General features: G+C 41.4%; 1 protein-coding gene across 2 annotated transcripts in view; it reads right to left on the reverse strand.

Moving 5' to 3' along the window:
• Positions 1-12149, reverse strand: part of Gc (GC, vitamin D binding protein) — a 32793-nt gene extending 20644 nt beyond the window's left edge. For both annotated transcript variants that reach the window (XR_258604.1, XM_005359463.1), the window contains exons 1-4: positions 11902-12149; positions 2769-2838; positions 2056-2188; positions 139-350 (exon numbers count right to left, since the gene is read on the reverse strand). Coding sequence is in view for 1 of the 2 variants with exons in the window: in XM_005359463.1 (XP_005359520.1) it covers positions 139-350; positions 2056-2188; positions 2769-2838; positions 11902-11959 (473 nt within the window). In the remaining variant the exon portion in view is untranslated. The remainder of the gene's footprint in view (positions 1-138; positions 351-2055; positions 2189-2768; positions 2839-11901) is intronic.
• Positions 12150-20729: the final 8580 nt, after the last annotated feature.

The raw sequence follows: 20729 nt of genomic DNA on the forward strand, positions 1-20729 counted from the left end.
CTTCCTTTCTTCCTTTCCATTTTGGAGAGAAAGCCTTCCCAGGAGGGGAGACTACACTGGTCTATGCTGTGACCACCCTGCCCTTGCTTTCCTGGCAGCAGGCATCTGTGGGGGTGTAGACTTATAAAGATCACTTACTGATCAGCAAATCCCTTTGGATCTTTCCTGAATGCCTCACAGATCTCTTCATTTGTTGGTTCCACGTAAGTGGGAAATTCCTGTGGCTGGTGACTGAGGGCAGCCATGCAGAGTTTCCGCTCCAGGCCCTCTTTGGTGCAACACTCAGGAGTTCCAGGGTGAACAGGAAAGGGGGCATCGCTTTCGCAGGACTTGGTGGACAGCTCTGAGGTCTGGAATGAGAGAAGGGGGCAGCGTGGAGAAAATATGTATTCCCCTAAGTTCCAGGGTTTATCCTCAGCAAGTTGTAGGAAGCAAGAGTACATTTATAGCCTCTGTCCTGCTACTCTCATTCATGCGGAAGGAGGGGACACGGACACCACCAAAGCAATTTTAGGGGAAAAAAAAACTGGACGTCATTTGATACTTGAAATAAACTGGTATAAAAGAATAGATATAGAGACAAAGAAGTAGAAATTACCATGGAAAAGTCACTTTGATGTTTATGTGAGAGAAGGTAATTTGGTATATTTTAATTATTTCTTTAAGGTGCATTTTCTAAAGACCTTTCCTACCAGTGAAGGAAAGAAAACGGTGGATGAGTCGTTCAAACCAACTCATCATTACTCACGCATACCTTCCTTCCATGATTCTTAGAAATTATGAACTAAGCTGCCTTTGAAAATTATCTCTCTCTTCAACCAATCTCCTTTCCTTTTTCATCAGTTTCCCTAGAAACTCCTCTGGGTTTTCCTGTTTTAAGTTATCCCAAAATGAAAATAAAATTTAAACAAATGTCAGGTTATTACACAATAATAGATAAATGCTTAGAATGAGCAGGATAAAGGTGTCAGGCAAACTCTGTCCATGTTCTCTCCTGCAAAAGCTCCAGGCACACTTTGGCAAGGCACGCAGCCGCAAATCCGTGGAGTGAGCGGGAGGTGAAATGAGACTGTGCTTTGTTGCTTTGCCTGCTTGAAGCATATTCAGCCTGACGTGGTGCAGAGTGAGGTTGAAATAATAATGAGTGTTGGTGACCTTGGTGTGAAAGAAATGACATGGAATAGAGCATAAAAGGTGGCAAATGAATCAACCAATGGGTAAGGAGATTCACTGTATATAAGCTATTCTAACAGCGATATTTTGTAGATATTGATCTTTCTGGGGAGGACTGTAGCCAAATCCACCTATTTTGTTTATGGGCCAGACCACATTAATAAAATTTTGTCTACTTATTTACACCTTTATCAATTTCTGTCTGAACTTTGAACTGTAGTTGTTTTATTCAGGATTTCAATATATATATGTGTGTATATATATATATGTATATATATGTGTGTGTGTGTGTTTGTGTGTGTGCTATAGGAGAGAAAAACGACACGCGCACACACACACACTACACACATGCATGTACACACATGATATGTGTTTTTTAATACTCAGAACCTAATATATATGCAAACTGTGTGTATAGTAATAATTGCATGACTTAAATAATTTGAGACCAACATTTAGTTATTCTATGGCCATTAGTCCTAACCTTGGCTTAGTACTGAAGATATTGGCAGTATTTTAAGCTAAACATCATGTGTTTAGATTATTTTAAGAGGTTGATGACTTTATATTAATGAGATTCAAATTCATCGTGATTTAAAAATGATTTTTAAATCCTTTTTCAGCATCCAACAAGTACCCACATACTTTTCATTAGCAGTGTATATTTAGTAAGTCATTAAGTTCCTTTATCCCCGTTATTTTTCTTTTGAAACGTGTGGCAACAATGAGTGATAAACATGGGAGCTAAAAATAATATTCTTCATTTTTCCTGGCAACTAGGAGTAGATGGCTTGGCCTCTAGAATGTCTTGGATAGGCGACATGTAGGCCTGTGACCGTTCTTTCTTTGGGCCAGGGTAGAGATGGCTAGACACACACTTACCCTGGTGTCATAGCAGTTGGGATCAGCCCCCTCGGCACAACACTCTTCAGTTAAGGCAACAACTTCCTTCACCAGCTGGCTGATCTGTTCAAATGTGCCACTGGAAAACTTCTTGCTGTATAGGATTAGTGATCTGTGGGGGAGAAAGTCATTGTGCTCATTGGAATTGAATTGTTTTTTGTTTTCTGGCATGTTGGCTCACGTTAAATAGGATATCTAGTCAACGTTTAAATAAGATATTTCAAACATTCACTTTTTTATTTGACTAATGGTGAGAATATGTGGTTACATGCCAGGAATTTCCTCTAGGAAAATTTATCTTGTATACAGTAAAAACTGGACTTGTAGTTCCCATCAGAGCAGCCTGGAGTCTGTTTTGAGCTTACCCCAAAGAACATACGATGTAGGCCATTGCTTGTGTTCTCTAGAGTCCCAAAACAGACAGTTCTAATTTCCCTCAGAAACCTGTATTTTCTCTCTAATACAAATTCATTCGTTAAATTTACCAGGGATAGTTTCTTTGAGTACAGTAACTGTAGTTCAGCTGACATCTCTGGCTGACCTCCTTCTGCTTGATCTGTTGTTCTACAGTGGCCCAAGGCTCTTTCTTTATCTCAGAGATACACTCAACATTCTACATATGGAAGTTAGCGTGTGCTCATTTTCATTCATGGTCAAGGACCCAAGAGAAATGCATGGCTGCTGCAACTTACAAAGATCTGAAGTCATCTTTCCCCAGCATGGCGAGTTCCTTGCAAACTTTATCCTTTTCATAGTCTCGGCCTAGAAAGCAGACATAGAAAATAGGTGTCTTTCTCCTATTACGAATATAACACCACACATGTGTGTATAAAGCCCTCTTCGACTTGATCAGTGGTGAAGGCATTTCTTAACATCTGTGTACAGTTCCACTTGGAGATATAGTTTCAGCTATTTCCTCACAAGAAGCCTCAATTTTATGATTTTACTTTTTGTTAAATTTTATCATGTAGCAAGAAAAAAAGGTAGAAAGGCTAAAATAATGCTAAGGATAGGCTAAATGTTATACATCCACTAGTGAGTTAAAATCACCAGCATGAAAACTATTCTCAGTCCATATAAATTACCGAAGGGGATTGTCCCTTCTTTTTCTCCTTTCTCTTCCCCTGCGTCCCCCTTTTTTCTTTCCTTTCCTTTTATTGTCTTGTGGATTCAACAAGATGGAGAATGACAGGGAATAGAGAAGCCTCTCCACTCCAAGGTAAGCTTCCAGTTGTATTAGGTTAAAAGAGGCCAAGCTGCTGCCTGACTCTGCTACCACTCTAGACCCCAAAAGGACTTCGGCGAGGGAAATGGGTAGTCTAGGTAACAGTGCGGCGTAGTCCTTTACACTTGAGGTGTAGTGAAAACAGTTTCAGAACCACTAGTTCTTGTTAGGCTTTCCTTGGCGTTTGGGGTGCAGTGGACAGGTATCTGATTCGACTCCAGAAATCTAACTATGCAATGGGGCAGGTAAAGGGAGCTAAGGAACAAAGACGATCCCGGTGGAACCAGTGGTCCTCAGATCTGATACAGACCAAATAAGAGAGGAAGGAGGCCTGGAGGCATCTTTATCTTGAGCCTCCAGAACAGCAACAAGAATGGCAAAACCACAGGGCATTCTGGAAGGCAGTGGGCTGCTGTGGGATTCCCCCCTGTATGTTGTGAATACCACTGGTTAATAAAGAAGCTGCTTTGGGCCTATTGCAGTGTGGAATAGGGTATGACAGGAGTTCCAAGCAGATAGAGAAGGAGAGAGTAGGTGGAGTCAGGGAAAAGCCATGAAACCACTGCAGGAGACAGATGCCAGATGGAACCTTACAACTACATGGCAATACACAGATTAATAGAAATGGGTTCATTTAAGATAAGAGCTAGCTAGCAATTTACTGCTTAAGCTATTGGCCAAACAGTATTGCAAATAATACAGTTTCTGTGTAATTATTTTGGGTCTGGGCGACTGGGAACCAACGAGCAGCCTCCGCCAACAGTGGGCAGCCAACAGCGAATCAGGTCTAAGTGAGAAGATTTGAAGGATCAGTCCCAAGGGGAGTTTTTTACGTGCCAGACAGATGTGAGACATTTCTAGGGATGAGGGAACAGAGTTTAAAGAGAAGACAAAAGCCAGGGGCAGAGTTCACACCTTTAATTGCAGCGCTCAGGGGACAGAGGCAAGTCTACCTCTGTGAGTTCATGGTCTGCCTGCTGTACATGGAGTTCCAGTTCAGCCAGGGCTACATAGTGAGATCCTGTCTCAAACCAAACCAAGCAAGCAAGTGTAAGTGAGTACCTCGGCTCAGAAGATTTCTACAGTCAGGGTCCGCTTTCTCTGCTGCTTCCCGTATTAGTCCAAGAGATACTAGGAGTAGCTTAGATTGTGGGGAAGCGCAAAAGGGAGTGGGAGAGAAAAGGAGACGTTCATTTTCCTATCCCAGGCTTGCCTGGGAAAGCAGCTTTAACATCAGTGAACCTATGACCTGGGTTCAGTTGTAGCTAGATGTCTCATGCCTGCAATGATGCTGTTCTTCAGGGCTCAGAAGTACAAGAGGACCTGTTTGGATTTCGAGAATGAAGAGAAAAGTACAAGACTTGGTCGAAAGTCTACTCCAGCAGCAGGAAGAGTCACATTCCCAAGGCACATTTTTTTCTTCTGTGTGTTTCAAAATGAGTTTCTTGCTGATTAGGAGACTCTCTGTGCACACATTTCAGGTGTCTGAAGACGGGTACCTGGAAACCCATCAGTGTTCTCTCCTGTGATTCAACATTTGTAAAACTAAGGCCATGAAATTTCTCAGCACGCTGGATACTACCACCTTGAATAATTTTTAACAAGTATAGAAATGGCCTTGTCTCTGTTCTAAATAGCCTTAAGTGATTTGTCCACATGGCTTAAGGTACTAGGGAAGCCATCTTAAAGATTATCTTTAAGGTGGCCTCACCTCTCAGTCAAAGTTCTCCTTAGATTGGAGGGACTTGTGTGGAAATGTTTGGAGTTTTTGCTTGTTTATTTGTGGGGTTTTGTTTTGAAATGGCACTGGTGATGGACAGATGTCTATTTGGGAGTTTATTTGTGTGTGTTTGAATATTATTTTTGGTATTAATAGATTTTTGATGAAAATATTTTGTATAAAAATCTGTTATGTTTTTTATTTGTAGGTGAACAATACGAAATAGATCAATGGCGTAAGAAAGGTCAGAGTTGAGAGTTGTCAAAGTCTTCTTTGAGACAGGGAGGGTCTTTCTTCATAGCCTAGACTGGCTTTGACTTCACAGTCTTTCTGCCTCTCAAGTCATTAAATAACGAGGGACAAAGTCACAAGCCATCAACATTTCATGCAAGCTATACAAGAACCCATAGGTTTCTATTTGGAATTAAGGCCTGAAAATGAGGATGAGGCAATGGGAGGGTAAGGCCAATCAACGGTCGATGAGGTCCAGGATCCTGGCCAACAGCCTCTGCTCCGGCCAAGGACCTTCACGCTCATCTACTACTGGAACCTGTCACTCGGTTTGGAAGGTTGGGTTTGCGACAGGTCAGAAAGGTTAAAGCAAAGTAGAAAATGTTCATTAATCATTAATGATGGTGAGTGGGACTGGGGGCTGCAACACTGGAGAACCCAGTATGGAGCTGTCCTCATGTGCAGAAGAGCTATGCTATAGGACATCAGCAGAGCTGTTGTGTGTCATTCCTAAAACAAATTAGGAAGAATCGTCGATGCTTGTATGACGGTAATCTAATCAATCTAAAAACTTTCTTCTAAACATGGCTCATGAGTAACAGAAAAGGTAGCATTTTGAAAAAAATATGAGTTTTTTTTGGCACTGAAAATACTTTTGGCAATGATTTGAATAGTCATGACTATTCAAGGTCCCATATTTAATACAAGAATGTCCTTGTGATCTTTATGATCCCTTCTCAGAGTTAAGAAATTAGTCACATGTACAAATTGTATATGTGGAACCTTTCCCCTAAACCTCTAGTATTCAGAAATCACAAAATAGTTCTGGTAAAATATGGTTTTTGCTTTAATGCACGCAACTGTTCTTTAATAACCTCCTCTATCAAACTAGTCTTCTTTGTGTTGGAACTTTGTCACAGTCCAGTAATGTGCAAAGTGAATTCTATAGGAACGTGAGGTACTATTGATCAATATTTTGAGAAATAATTTGCTTCTAGCTTTTCAGTTTCAGAATTCTCATTTTACTAGATATGTTGAGTTCTCTTTTACATGTTACAGGAATGCAGTATGCATGAGAAAGTACTGTAAATAAGCATTACGTTACTAATATTGATGTTGCTAATGTTTTGAGTAAATAAAAATATACTTGTTTGCACACAAGTGTTTTGTCACTCCGAGGAATTATGCACTGCTTTAGTCAGGGGGAACACTGCTGAGAGAAAAGTGGGAAACAGGACTGGGTGAGAATTAACGTCATCTTGGAAGTGTCTTTGCTGGAGCATTTAGCCTAGGGTGGGAGTGGACACAAGTGAAGTCTCAGTGGGTGGCCCTGGCACAGCATTAAGGTACAAAGAATAATCTTAAGACATAACCCACAGAGAGAGGCATCACTGTGATCTTTCAGATGGATAGCCTTGGATGTGTTTTAGAAAAAAATATTTTACTCAGGAGACAATATCTAGTGTGGATAGCTGTTTCCACTCTTCTTTATTGCACACAATAAAATACAGTCAGTACTGAAATTGATTTGTAATATAATTATTGCTGATTGACTTCTCATACCTATGGAATATTTTTGAAAAAAAATAGATTTATTTTACTCTTTGCATGTTTGCACGTGTGCATGCAAGTGTGTGTGTGCATGTATGTGTGTTTGTGTGTGTGTGTGTGTGTGTGGTGTGCGCGCTTGTGCATGCTACTTGTGTGTAGGTTGCCAGAAGCTTCAAGGCAGTTAGTGGTATACTCTCCCTCACAGCCAGAAGGAAGTGCTGGGACTGAAGCTTGGGTCTTCGTCAAGAGCAGTGTGAGCTCTTAACCCCTGAGCCATTTCTCTAGCATAAAAAGTATTTTTACACTAATTAAACTCATTTAAAGTTAGTTAAATTTATACACCAAGTGACTGATAAACATCACATCTTTGTCCTTTAATGTATCACTGATAAAAAGAATGATGGAGACTTCAGTGTGGTAACCGACATTATTGGCATGAAGCTAGCGACTCTTGTGAAATCATGTTCACACCAAGCAACCTCTTTGTGCCAAATGTTTACAAATTTCTTTAAAGGTTTTAACATCATGTCCAACTTAATCTACATTGTGAAACATTCTGATAAATCCCGTCAAATCCTGGACTTTTGAAAATGAGTTGTGCTTATTTTTGGGAAATCGTATTGCTTCATGCACATTACAAACTCTTCCACCAAACCTGACAATATTCATTCTTTCATATGTGCCACGGTTGTGTTCTGTGACATGCGCTACTCTCTGCCAGACACGGCGTTCACACTGAATGTGAGATGTGATGGGGCCGAAACAGGTGCAGCCTCACCCGCTGGATTGTTCATTCTGATAGCAACAGCCAATGAAAGGCTCCCGATTTTGTCCTTTGTGGAACACCATTTGCCACCTGCAGGGAATGAATCTTGAATAACAGTGACTCAAGTTGATATTTTACAGAAGGCTATAGGCTATCTCATGGTGCAATTTTTTTCTATTTTCATGATACTCATTTGTGCTAACCTTTAAATTTGTACATTATGAATGTTCAGCTCAAAGATAGTTAATATCATAATAGCTAACGTATGAGTACCAATGATTTGAGTAGCACTGTAGTAAATACCTAATAGAAATATGTATGTAGAATGTATAGAAGTCTATAGTTGTTTCCTATTGACAATCCTTGCCTTAGTAACTATAAAGTAATAAATAGTTTGCTTACGTATTTTGGTGTGGGATGGGTACGAGTGAAAGACAGCTGTAAATCGGTGCTGGCTCTGTTTCAGTTCTTGAGAAAGAGCACAGATCAGCCAGCAAGAACTGCTGCTGGGAATAATGTCCTTCCTCGGGGGCCAGGGCCTGAGAATAGCATGAACAAGTTCTCCTTTGGAATAATGCGCTTCCTCGGGGAACAGGGCCTGAGAATAGCATGAACAAGTTCTCCTTTGGCAAGGCCGGTGGATAGTTTGCTGAATAATTCTGGGTATGACCCCAGGATCATAAGTTCTATCTGCTCTCCTTGATTTCCTTACACAAATCATATTGCTGGCTGCACTTTCTTAGAGCCATACATGAAATGGCTACTGCATTAGGAAAACTTTCCCCTGATGGCTTTCCTCTGGGTGAGCCAGAGGGGATGTGTTAAAAATATGCAGTGTACCTGATTCAGCTCCTAAAGCCTTTGATGTTTTAGGTGTGACCGTGAATTCAGGCTTCTCAGGAACAGGATGTTACCTTTTCTGCACACCTTGTGACTAGCCTCAAAGAGTCACAGAAGTTTCTGACAATATTACAGATTTGGATAACTATTCTGGGGAGAATGATTTTAACCACAAGAGTCTAGGAGAAATGCTAATAAATAGGTAATATCAGGAGTTAATGGGAACAGTCTAGAAACAGGGAATGAAGCAGAATCATAGAAGCCCACAATGCCCTCGATATCTAATATCTGTGCCAATACTGTAGGAAGTTGAGAGAAGGACACGAGAACAATAAATAAACAATGTCAACTATTAAAAGTAAGCTTTTAAGTTATGAAGTTTACAGGATGATGGGGGGATAAAGCCTGGTATATCCCTCCTAGAAGATAGAGGTGTATAGAATGAAGAATGAATTGGCTTAGCCTTGGCTGACTGTTGAGAGTTTAGATTTGACTAGAGGTGAACGTTAACCGTTAGAGGTCAAATTCTCTTACTTTGCATGATGCTGCAAGTGCAAACGCTACCAGCACCAGGCACACCGTTCTACCTGTAGGAGCCCCTAGTTAGAAAGCTTCCTTTGTTACTTGCCATACTGCGTATGCTTCTCATATTAAAGCTACAAATCAAGTAGCTAATGATTACCGGTGGGGAAGTTGGGGGACGGAAAGGGAATGAGGTAAGGGAATAAACTGGCAATTATTGTTGCTATTATTAGAAACTTAAGGAAACAAGTTTGATTGTAAAACTGTTCATGTGAGCTATTGAAACTGTATAATTGAAAACGGCTCAGGCTATCTGGGTCCACTTGTTTGAGACAGATGGTCAGAATTTTCTTCGTTTCACCGACTTCACACATCTGTTCTGGGACATTAGAGCCATCGGGAGCAAGGTTCCCAACAAACTGCCTCTCCGCGTCCTGGACCAGCAGAAGTGGGTGGCTGTTTTCTTATGATATCACCATAGTTTGGCAGATTTGCTAAGTCCGTTTCTCCCAAGATGTGTGCAGTTCCCAAATACTCTCTGGCAGAATAGAACAGAGCATCTGCAGTAAGTATCATTCCAGACTTGGTTCCCAAAAGACAGCTCCAAAGATACCAACACTCAGGAAAAATCCAGAGTGTTTAGAAAACTCTGATTTAATAAACTTTCTTGTGGGCTATCAGAGCCTTGCAGACAGTGGAGTCATTGGTGGTGAACCACTGAGAAGCGACTCATGGCTAGTTTCTTAAGTATACTAGCCCATAGGATCAGTTTTCCAGATGTGTCTCTGGCACATGGTGTTTGGAACAGGGTTCTAGGAAACTGTTAAGAGTGTCAGAATGTGATAGACATAAAGAACTACCGCCACTCCCAACCTACACCCCAAATCTTAGCTTGTGGCTATTGTGAACTGGGAACACACACAGCATTTCCTCCGTCTGTGCTCCTCCACTTCCAACCAGCAGAGGGCATGCTCAGTCTCTAAAGGATCATAGCATGGCTCTGGATTCACTAGGGACCAGATGAATAAAGCATTTCCTAGAAGGGCTCCCTCTGGAGGCCACACTGGATATTACGGAAGGGAACTCTGGGTGAAGCGTCTGGCAAATTCTGAGTGACTTTTCCTTGTAAATGACTTTTACATGACTCTGGGTATCGTATGGTCACAGGACACGGGCTGTAAGACTGAGGTTGTAAGAATCCTTGAGGGAACTGATTTGGCATTTATTTCCTCTGGGACCATGGCTGCTGAGAATATTACAATAAAGATGAGAGAATGCCCTGTTGCGGGAGGATGTCTGCTATTCTGCTAGAAGAGGCAGAGTCAGGGCCACCTGCTGAGTCAGCAGGACTTCTTGTACTCTCCACGGTATCTCCAAGATCTAGCTACTGCTGGACTTGGGATTTTTGGATATTCGGTCTGAACTAGCTTCCTTGAGATTTTTCAAGGTTATCTGTCTCCCCAGAAACTCTGCTGCAAATACACTTTCAGGGCTCCCTAGGGTGACACCTACAAGACTCATTTATCCATTTCTGTCTCTTTTTCTAAGACTTTGTAGTCTTAGCTAAGGAGTTATATCTGACTTGTGGATGAAGAAAAAACCAAATTTAGCATAATTAGGATAACAAAAATAACATGGAAAATGTGAATGTAGGGGCTGGAGAGATGGCTCAGTGGTTAAGAGCACTGGCTGCTCTTCCAATAGGGCCAGGGTTCAATTCCCAGCACCCACATGGCAGCTCACAACTGTCTGTGACTCCAGTTGCAGGGGATCTAACACTCTCACACAGACACACATGCAGGCAAAACACCAATGCACAGAAAATAAAAATAAATAAACCTTTTTAAAAAATGTGACTGCGAAAGAATAAGATAAAGTCAAGACTGCGTTTATGTGTGCCATAATTAGTAAGTGATAATTCCTGGGAAGGAATGTATCGCTGGTTAAGTATATTACTACTATGAGTATAAACAGATGACTTGGATAAGGTTGTTAAGGGAGAGCACTAATTGCAACTTTTAATTTGACAAAGCCAAGTGTATACAGATTCCCTTTTAAGCACCCTAGAATAAGTCAGAGAAGAAAATTATTCATATTAAAATTTATAAAGTAATACCAAACCTGTGCAATAAAGAATTAAACTAAAGTTAACAGATCAGCAGAAAAATAAATCTAAACTAGCATGGAAAACATTCAAGCTGCAGAATTTATAGAGTGATACACAGGATGTAGTCTGCTGACATTGTTGGGGCTTAAAACACTGTAAAGGTGAAGATTCCATTCTAAGGCTGATTTCCATGAGAACCGAGCTCCGTTATTTTGTTAATCGTTTTATTACACAGTCACCAAGTTTCTTATTGAGCGTGAGAGGTACTTTAAAAAGTTCAGTTCCTTCCAAATGCTGAAGAGTAAGATTCCTTAACGAGAATCAACGCGGTCTCTCTGATGACTCCTGGCACCACCAGGAGTATGAGGTTGCCAAGGAGGATAAACATTTGGGGGGAAATGCTTAGTTGTGTATCAAAGTCTCCAGTTACATTATGGATCTGATTTATCCAGTGTGTGAGGGATAACTGAAAGTTCATATAACTATTTTCTTTCAAGAGTCTTTTGTTTGTTTGTTTTAAGGCACTCTCAAGTAGCCCAGACTGGCCTTGAACTCCCGGTGTAGCCAATTCACCAGTAGGCCTTGAACTCCCAACCTCCAGCGTTCTGAGGCTGACAGGGTGCGCTGCCGCACCTGCTCCGTCTTTTCTGAGATACTTATTTGTTAGGCGCGAGGAGCTTACCTTTCCGCTGCTACGCAGCACAGCTGACCTCAGACCAATCCTACCTTGACCTTCTTTTATCCTGTCTTCTGAGTCACCCCCCCACCCCCACCAATTTGGTGTGTTTGTTGCTACCCCTGCAGTTTTTCAGTGGTACTAGAAAATTAAACCAGCGATGGCTCTCAGTCAAGGGGAGCCTTACCTCGCTCGAGAGCGTGCCCCAGTGCTAAGGCCAGCAGGAGTACTAGGACGCTCTTCATGCTGTGCTGTGTCCCGGGAGTTCTGCTGCACCTCCTCTCATCTGCGGGCCACCGTGCAAAGGACAGGGCCAGACAGCTGCCGGTCGCCTTTACAAATGCTCCTAACTAGGAACTCATCAATTATTAATCTCCACACAGAGGCAAGGGACAGTCAGCCTTGTCCCCAAAGAGAGAAAATAATACCATCATCAAGGCAAATAGATACCCCGGGGGGAAATGTGGAGGAGAGTCTGGGAAATTTTAATCATTAACTTTGTCAGTGAAAAGAGCCAAGGCATAAGATATTTTCCCACTGCAGTTTTTCCACTGGATGGACTTAGTGTACTGGTAGAGGCACACTTCCTTCTCTGTGTAGAGGAAAAGATATCTATATCTATATCTAAATCTCTATTTACATATAGATATACATTTAGATCTACATTTATACACACATTTATCTCTCTATCTCTATGTAGATATATATGTGTGTGTGTGTGTATATATATATATATTGGATACTCTACCATTTTTATGTAGGGATGGAAAATTTGGGGATTATGTTTCTTCCTTTCTTTGTCTCCCTCTTTTCCTCTCTTTAAGTCTATGACAAGTAAGTATTACTTTAAACCATCACAGACTAGATACTTTAAGCAATAAGATGAGTAAAGAACAGGAAGCCAGTTTATTTATGGTCATTCCCTAACTCCATGAGTTTAATGTCATAGGACAGTTTTGGTGGCATAGTGCCTTGTATTTATGTGTTATCGTACACGATCTAAAGCGTGTGAATGCGTGTTTAGAGTGGTCCTTGAAGTGAGGAGAATAACAAATGGAGAGGATCAATGACTTACCTTCAATTACACACACACACACACACACACACATGCATACACACACACACATGCACACACACACAATATGAAAACCTTGTACTCACTGCAGATGATCTACAGTTCCCTCAACCAAATTGTGGCAGGTGTGTTTTATGCTGACAAAACTTGAGAACTCACAGTGACCTTTTGGAACATCAAATCTATCGTTTTCATATTCCTGTACCTTGTGCCTGAGTGTCAGGTCGTGACCTTGCACTGAGGTGTCAGCTGCACCCATGGTTCAGGAACCACATTCTTGATAAGCTCTTACTGCTGTGTAAACTTAGGGGTTTATTCTTCCTCTCTAGGCCCACTGTTCACTCAGTTCCTCTGTCACTTCCTTGTTGCGGAATTAAGTCCTACGCAGAGCTTAGTAGGGCACCCAACTCATGTTCCCATGCATTGATGTTACTTCTTTTATTCTAGCTATTGCCACATTCTCCCTGACCCGTCAATGACCCTTCAATGACCATACAATGTCTGAGGACATCATAGGAACCTCTGAAACCTAGATTCCATTATTTAAAATTCAACCCTATGTCTGGGCTCTTAGCGATAGACGCCTGTGAATACCCTTAGCAATCAATTCAGTAAATAAAGATTAACTGAGCAGGCAGAGTCCACCAACATCTCAAACCACAGTAAACAGTTGATTCTTGGTCGGATCGCTGACCATACGGAAAGTGCATGAGTGTTAGGTTCAGAAAATGGGGTCTAGCTAGTTGGAAAAGCTAATGGTGCAGGATTAAATAGGAACTATTTCTGTAGAGCCCATGGGAACCCACACAGCAGAAGACGCTGGCAGAGGCCTGAAGCATTGGTGAAGACACATGGAAGGCAGCTTCCTGCTCATATAGTACCTGTGCCCTGCTTAAAGAGTAATTTTATGTCTAAGACAAATCTTCACAATTTCTCTTTCCTTTATGAAAGTTAATTTAAAGAGAGTTTTATTCTTAACTACAAACTATTTGAGAATAGTCCCCAAATGCCAAGACCGCCAGGAACACAGACATTATCAGTATGAATGTTAACACATTTATATACTTTTATAATTTTCATGTCAAGATTACACTGTAAATATACTTTATAATCCATTCACTATTTCAGTCATGTTATCATAATTAGTTCTTTCAAAAATACATTTAGACCCTTTTCCAGGAGTTCTTTTAACAGCATTTAAGACCAGCTCATATCTTCATTTTTAAAAAATTGTAACTTTATCTGTGTTTTGGTAATACACTCCTGATGTTTAATGATTAAACTACATGTTGCAAGAATTACAACATCTCATTTAGGCACACTCTTGAGAAATCTTCATGCAAGCTGCCAAAATTACCCTCTTGAATGTGTCTGTGTTTTTCCAGCTGGAAATCAGCATGGATGTATCCATTTCACTTCTTAATCTTCTACGAGATGATCCTATACTGTAATCCTGAAGCCGAAATACTCCTAAGTGGCCGGAACAAATCCTTACATGACAATTGGTGGGAGTAAATCTGTTATGAAGGAAAATCTGAAAAAAACCCTAAAACTAAATTAAACTTCAGTCTGGTGATAGTAGCAGTAGTAGATACCAATGAATTTATTTCAGAAATAGACATTTATTTTGTTGGGTGGTCAGCCCCGATTAGTATAGTCACAACATAATCTCTACACCTAAGGCTCAGAGGACACCAAGGATGAGTGGGATAGAGAGATTGTAAGAGCCAGGTGAGCCCACTTCTAGATGTGACAGGGATGCTATACCCATAAACATTAGAAAACAGAGTCCCACACAAGACAGCACAATGACAACACCATTTGACATGGGACTGTGGATGGGTAAACTCTATAAGGCGTGTTCACTAGATGTAGAGCTACAGCCCATCCGTGGCTGATGAGAGGAGGAAAATCAGTTCTTTAAAGGAACGCCCCACCTAAACCGGTATCCAGTTCTGAATGATCAACCCTAAACACATGAACATAGGGGCTACACGAATTACACTCAGTAGGTAATATTTGTATGAGTACATGTATTTGTGTGTGTGTTAAAATGTAACAACCACGTGTACACATAGGTATGTATGTGTATATGTGTGAATATGTGTCTCTGTGTGTGTCTCTGTGTAGCAAGAATAGAAGTCATGAATTTAAAATGGGATGAGAGAACAGAGTAAAATCTGGGGTGGAGGAGGGGAGGGGAGTGATGTATATTCATGAAATTTTTAAAAAATATTTAAACAACCCCCCTAAAACCACCTTTTTTTTTAGGAGCACTGGCTCAATGCATACTATTTTTAGCTTAATCACAGAAGTTAAAAACACAGCACCCTCAGGCGCTGACAGGAAGCCCACATTCATCAGCAGGTAGAACACTGGGGAGTGACTACTTGGCAACGGCATTAACCTAGACCAAACTTTTTTGTTTTACCAACAGAGAAAACAATGACCATTTTTATTATACTTTTTTTCTCTATCTCATCTCTTACGTCACCTTTATGATATATTATCTAAGATGTTTAGACTGTCTAAGAGTTCACATTAACTCCGTCCTCTCCACCTATTTCCATCCTCCTCAACCGCTACAAGCCTTGCTGCGAAATTAGAAGGAACAGGTAAAACCTAATCACATCTCCCTTCTGCTGCATTGGGACCTCTTACCTGCTTTCTCGGGACATACTACATCTACACGGGACATCTGTGAAACTCTGTCATTCTGACACATGCTCCAAGCTACATGGATGATGGGGATAGCACCGATGAGATGAATTTGTTACCAGACAGAATTTAGGAGTTACAAACATTTCCCTTGAGGGAAACACTCTAGAGTGTGAGCTTGCCTCCAAATTTAAAGATATTTTGTACAAGTTGTGAGTTACATATCTGCAGGAGGATAGATTGCTGGCAATATTAGAAGCACTGGTGGTATCTTTTGACTAGATCTCAAGATAGGTCCCTGCAAGTGATAATCAACCTAGTGGCCAATCCCCTCATTCCCCCCCCGTGGACCAGGGTAGGTGATGCTATTCCTCGGAGGCATCATTATGACAATGGCTGACTTTAACTGTGGAAGAAATTATTGACTTACATAGCAAAACTAACAAGGAATCATTCTGCGACAGTAACTGTGGAGCTGGCTGGTTTTGTTAAATACTTAAGAAATGCAGTAAAAGCAACCGACAGGTTCAGTTTTATTCTACCATTTCATAGTGTGCTGTGAAGCTCAGTAAGTTTCTCCAGTTATGTTTAAACATCTCATGGAAGTGTTCAATGTCTTTCTCCCAAAGTCACTGCAGCCATTATCTTGTCCCAGGGACGTGTTTGGTCTCTGTGTTTTGGTGACAATACAGTTCTCATAATCCCCTTGTTTTTATCCTTCTGCAGAGTGTCATGCTGGCCCACTTTCTCACGCCATTAGACTAGCAGGATGTGCTGAGTGGGAGTGGATGTGTACTATTATCTAGGGATCATGAGTGGCAGGCTAGTAATAAACTCAGGAAGTTTCAGAGAACTCTAGTATAAGTGAGCTTTTAGGAGTTCTGTTTTTAAAAAGCCCTGGTCCCCAGTAAACGTCTTTAGAGATGACATTTGGAGGACTTTTTCTGACTCATCTATCATGACTTGAAAGTCATCCAAGTTCAAACACAGCCTAGAACAAGAAATGAATTTGGCAAGAAGTCAGTTCGCTGACCACTAGTTTTGAGGTTTTCTTTCAGAATTAGGTGTATGCGTTGAACTGAAAGTTGGCATACTCGTCTCTAACGTGAGTGAGATACCAAAGGATGCTGGGAGAATGGGTCTCACTCACCAGCACTCTACCTTCAGTATCACGCTTTCCATTCTCTGGCTTTGCTGAAGCAGAATCCTGTTTCCCATCAGGAAATGCTATCAGCTGACTCTGCCATACCCCTCTTATTGTTTTCCTTCCTAGTAGCACTGAACCTTTAGAGAGTAAATAAAGGTATTTCTGTAGGGGTGGAGTAGTCCTGACTACCCATGGAAGGGAGACTGTATAGCAGGGGCAAGGAAGAAAACATCTGGAAGCTGAAAGAACACGTTGGTGCTTCTCTACCCGATTATAAACAAAGCCAATGTCAGCAGCTATGGTAAACCACTGTACCACTGTGCGGTGAAAGGCTTCGACCTCCCTAGGATGTCTGCGTGATCTCATTCGGAAAGGAACCTGGAGGGAGCGAACCGTTCTGCGAGAGTTAAAGCAATTTAAAATGTGTGATGGAAGAGAAAAGTAACGAGCTTTCAATAGCCTCGGACAAATTATAGTGATGGGCAATGTGGCTTGTTCGTGTCATATTAGGTTTAATATAAGGCACAAGATTGTGTGAACTATATAAATGAAAACTGTATTGGCCAATTTCATGGATTCTCAGCTCCCACTTTTCTGATTCTTTTTTCTCTTACTTTTGAGATTATAATATAATCATATAATTTCTCCTTTCCCTTTCCTCCCTCCAAACCTTTCCACATGGGCCCTCTTTGTTCTCTTTCAAATTCACAGCCACGTCCCCCCATAATTATACACACACACACACACACAACACACACACACACACACACACATATATTCCTAAATATAACCTGCTCAGTCTGTATAATGTTACTTGCATGCATGTCTCCAGGGCTGACCACTTGGTATTAGAAAACAATTAGTCCGCTCTTCCCTGGGGAAGACTATTCCTCCCACTGCTGAGTCTTTAGTTCTTTGCATGAGGTTTAAACCTCATGGTCTTTCAGCCACCCACTTTGGAATGCTTGTTTTTGTTGTTCTTGCTCAGCTCATGTTTGGGCAGCCATGTTGGTGAAGCTTTATGTACGTAGCTTCTGACGTTACTAGGAGACACAGTCCTGCACCAAGCTTTCAATCCTCTGGTCCTTACAGTTTTTCCATCATCTACAGTCTTCCCTGAACTTTAGATACAGGACTTGTTTTCAGATGTATCCACTGGGGCTGGGCTCCACAGCCCTGGATTTTTATGGGCTGTGGTTTTATAGAACAGTCTCTACCTGTTGCAAGGAGAGATTTCCTTGGCGAGAAATGCAGGCTGCGCTCCTCAGTGGATATAAGGACAGATAAGTTAGGATTGTGCTGGGGTAGTAACGTGGTTGCTGGAGGTTCCCCTGGGAGATGGATGACTTTACGAACCCCTTGATGGCTGAACCGTTCTCAGCTCCAGGCATGTTTGCCCGCTTCTCAAGTGGGTCTTAAGCTCAACTACTGAGCTATGGTTAGATGTGCACGGTGTCCTTAGCAGGAGGTCCTTGACCTTCTACCTTTAGGAGGCAACTAAGGGCAGTAGCCGTAGCCTGTGTATTGGGGGGAGTCTCTTGAACACCCTCTCTAACAACTGAAACCAGGGTTTCTCATGACTGGTGTTAGGGGTTTTGTCAGGTGGTCTGTAGCTCTTGGTGGGTGAGCATTGTCAACCTAATTGAAAGATCTCATTTAAACTATATATGTATGCACAGACTTATGTTTATTACTGGGATTTTTAGGTACAGAGTTAATAGAATGAGTCCTTTTGATCTTTTCAGATATCCTTACTGTTATTTTACCTCCTTCCCATTTCTTCTGTATTTATATTCTTCCCCCCTCTTTTCCCCGTTTCCTACATCAAATCACTTGTACCCAGCTGTTCCCCTCTCTACTGCTCCCCTACCCTTAGACTCCAGCACTGGTCCCTTTCTACTGTTCTGGTTTCGGCAGATATTCCGGCCTGTGTACTTACACCTGAAGATTTGGAGTTAAGGGCCTCTGATGAGAGAGAACACACAATGTTTGCTCTTTGGATCTGGGTTACCTGACTCAATATGATCTCTTCCAGTTTTACCCAGTTACCTGCAAAGTTCATGACTTCATTTTTTTTTAACAGCTGAAGAGTATTCTAGTGTTTTTTCTTTTGACTTTTCTTTTCTTTTTTGGGTTTTTCAAGACAGGGTTTCTCTGTGTAGCTTTAGTGCCTGTCCTGCTGGAACTCTCTCTGTAGACCAGGCTGGCCTTGAACTCATAGAGATCTATTTGCCTATGCCTTCTGAGTGCTGGGATTAAAGGTGTGTGTGCCACCACTGCCCATCTGTATTCTATAGTGTTTACGTAATGCATTTTCAGTATCCATCACCAGTTGAAGGACATTTAGGTTGTTTCCATTTCCTTTTTATTGTAAATAAGGCAGCAAGGAATATGGCTGATCAAGCATCTGTAGAGTAGGGTGCCTAGTCCTTTGTGTATAAGCCAAGGAGTTCTATATCTATACCATATGGAAGAATTATGTTTTATATTTTTGAGAGTTCTCCACACTGAGCTCCAGACAGCTTACTTTTATGCTATCATTGCAATGGTGTTCCACCAGCCAGCTGTCAACTGATGCAGAAACATCATAGCTCTGCTGCATGTCTTTGCACTGTTTTCATTTTCTCTTGACCCAAGGTGGCACACTGGCTGAAACTATCCTGACACAGGTGCTGTAGGAATTCCTAGCTTCAGTAGCCTTTAAGTTACCCGCCCACTTGGGCGTGGCCTCTTATACTATGTATGCCAATGTAAAGCATGGGTCTGGTCTTTCTTTTGGCAGCATGGTTCAGTTCCTGTTCCCCTTTCATGCAGAGGACTGTAATCTGTAAGTCTACCCCTAAATAAATAACCCTCTATTATACTCAGTTCTGAGCTAGTGTGGAATTTTTTTTAAGTGTCTGTCTTCACACAGGTACCGGCTGAGCTGTGAAAAGTCATTACTGTGATAAAACCCTTGGCTAATGAGGACTGAAGCAAGCAAACTTAAAATTGAAGCAGGATTGTCATGCAGTCCCTCTGTTTGCTAGTCAGAATTTTGGCAGCCATTGCACCCCAGTTTCAAAAAGTTTATAATGTTATTATATGGCCGGGCAGTGATGTCACACATTTTTATTTATTTTATTTATTTATTTAGAGACTGTTTCTCTGTAGTTTTGGAGCCTGTCCAGGAACTAGCTCTTGTAGACCAGGCTTGCCTCAAACTCACAGAGATTTGCCTATCTCTGCCTCCCAAGTGCTGGAATTAAAGGCGTATGCCACCACCGCCTGGCTGATGGCACACATCAAAATTCAGAGGCAGGTGTATCTCTGTGAGTTTGAGGCCAGTCTGTTCTATGAAGCAAATTCTGGTACAGCCAGAACTGTTACAGAGAGAAACTCTATCTCGAAAAACAAACAAACAAACAACAAAAAGATGTGAAAAAATGATTACTTACTTCCTATGTTCCTTCCCTAGAATAGAGCAGAATTTAAAACAAGGATTAATTGGCTTACTCTTTTACATCTAGAGGCTGGAAACACTGAAATAATATAATAAAGAAATGTAGAAAGAATGAGAAAGACCATTTTCCCAATCATAATCTAGTCTCTTCCAGATGAAGGCCCAAGGCACAAAGCCTTACTTCAATCATGGAGCAGCTAAAGGCAGCATCAACTGAAGTGCTAGGCTTGGTGTCTAGCAGGACTTGTGATAAGACCTAGGGAGTCAGTACCAAATCATTCCTGAAGTATAGATGCCTTAAGACCCAGGCACTCAGTGCCAAATCATTCCTGAAGTGTATAGATGCTGTAATACCCAGGGAGTCAGTGCCAAATCATTCCTGAAGTGTATAGATCCAGGGACTCATTACCAAATAATTCCTGAAGTAGCTGCTGGTTGAAGGATGATTGCTTCGCTGTCGTTGACAACAAAAGATGCAATGAGAAGGCTGAAGCGAGTATTGTTGGGAAAATATAATAAAAGACCCAGATACTCTCCATATCCATAATATTAGAGCTCTTCACTGAAAGAAATCAGGTAGTCTGCTGCATGGAGTAAAAAGACAGAAAAAAATCCTAGCCCAGTGCACAGCCAGACAGATACATCCCATTGTAGGCATGTTCTGGAGATAAGTAGTGACTAGTCCTCAAGGAA

The sequence above is a fragment of the Microtus ochrogaster genome, linkage group LG1 (assembly GCF_000317375.1).
Source record: "Microtus ochrogaster isolate Prairie Vole_2 linkage group LG1, MicOch1.0, whole genome shotgun sequence".
NCBI lineage: Eukaryota > Metazoa > Chordata > Mammalia > Rodentia > Cricetidae > Microtus > Microtus ochrogaster.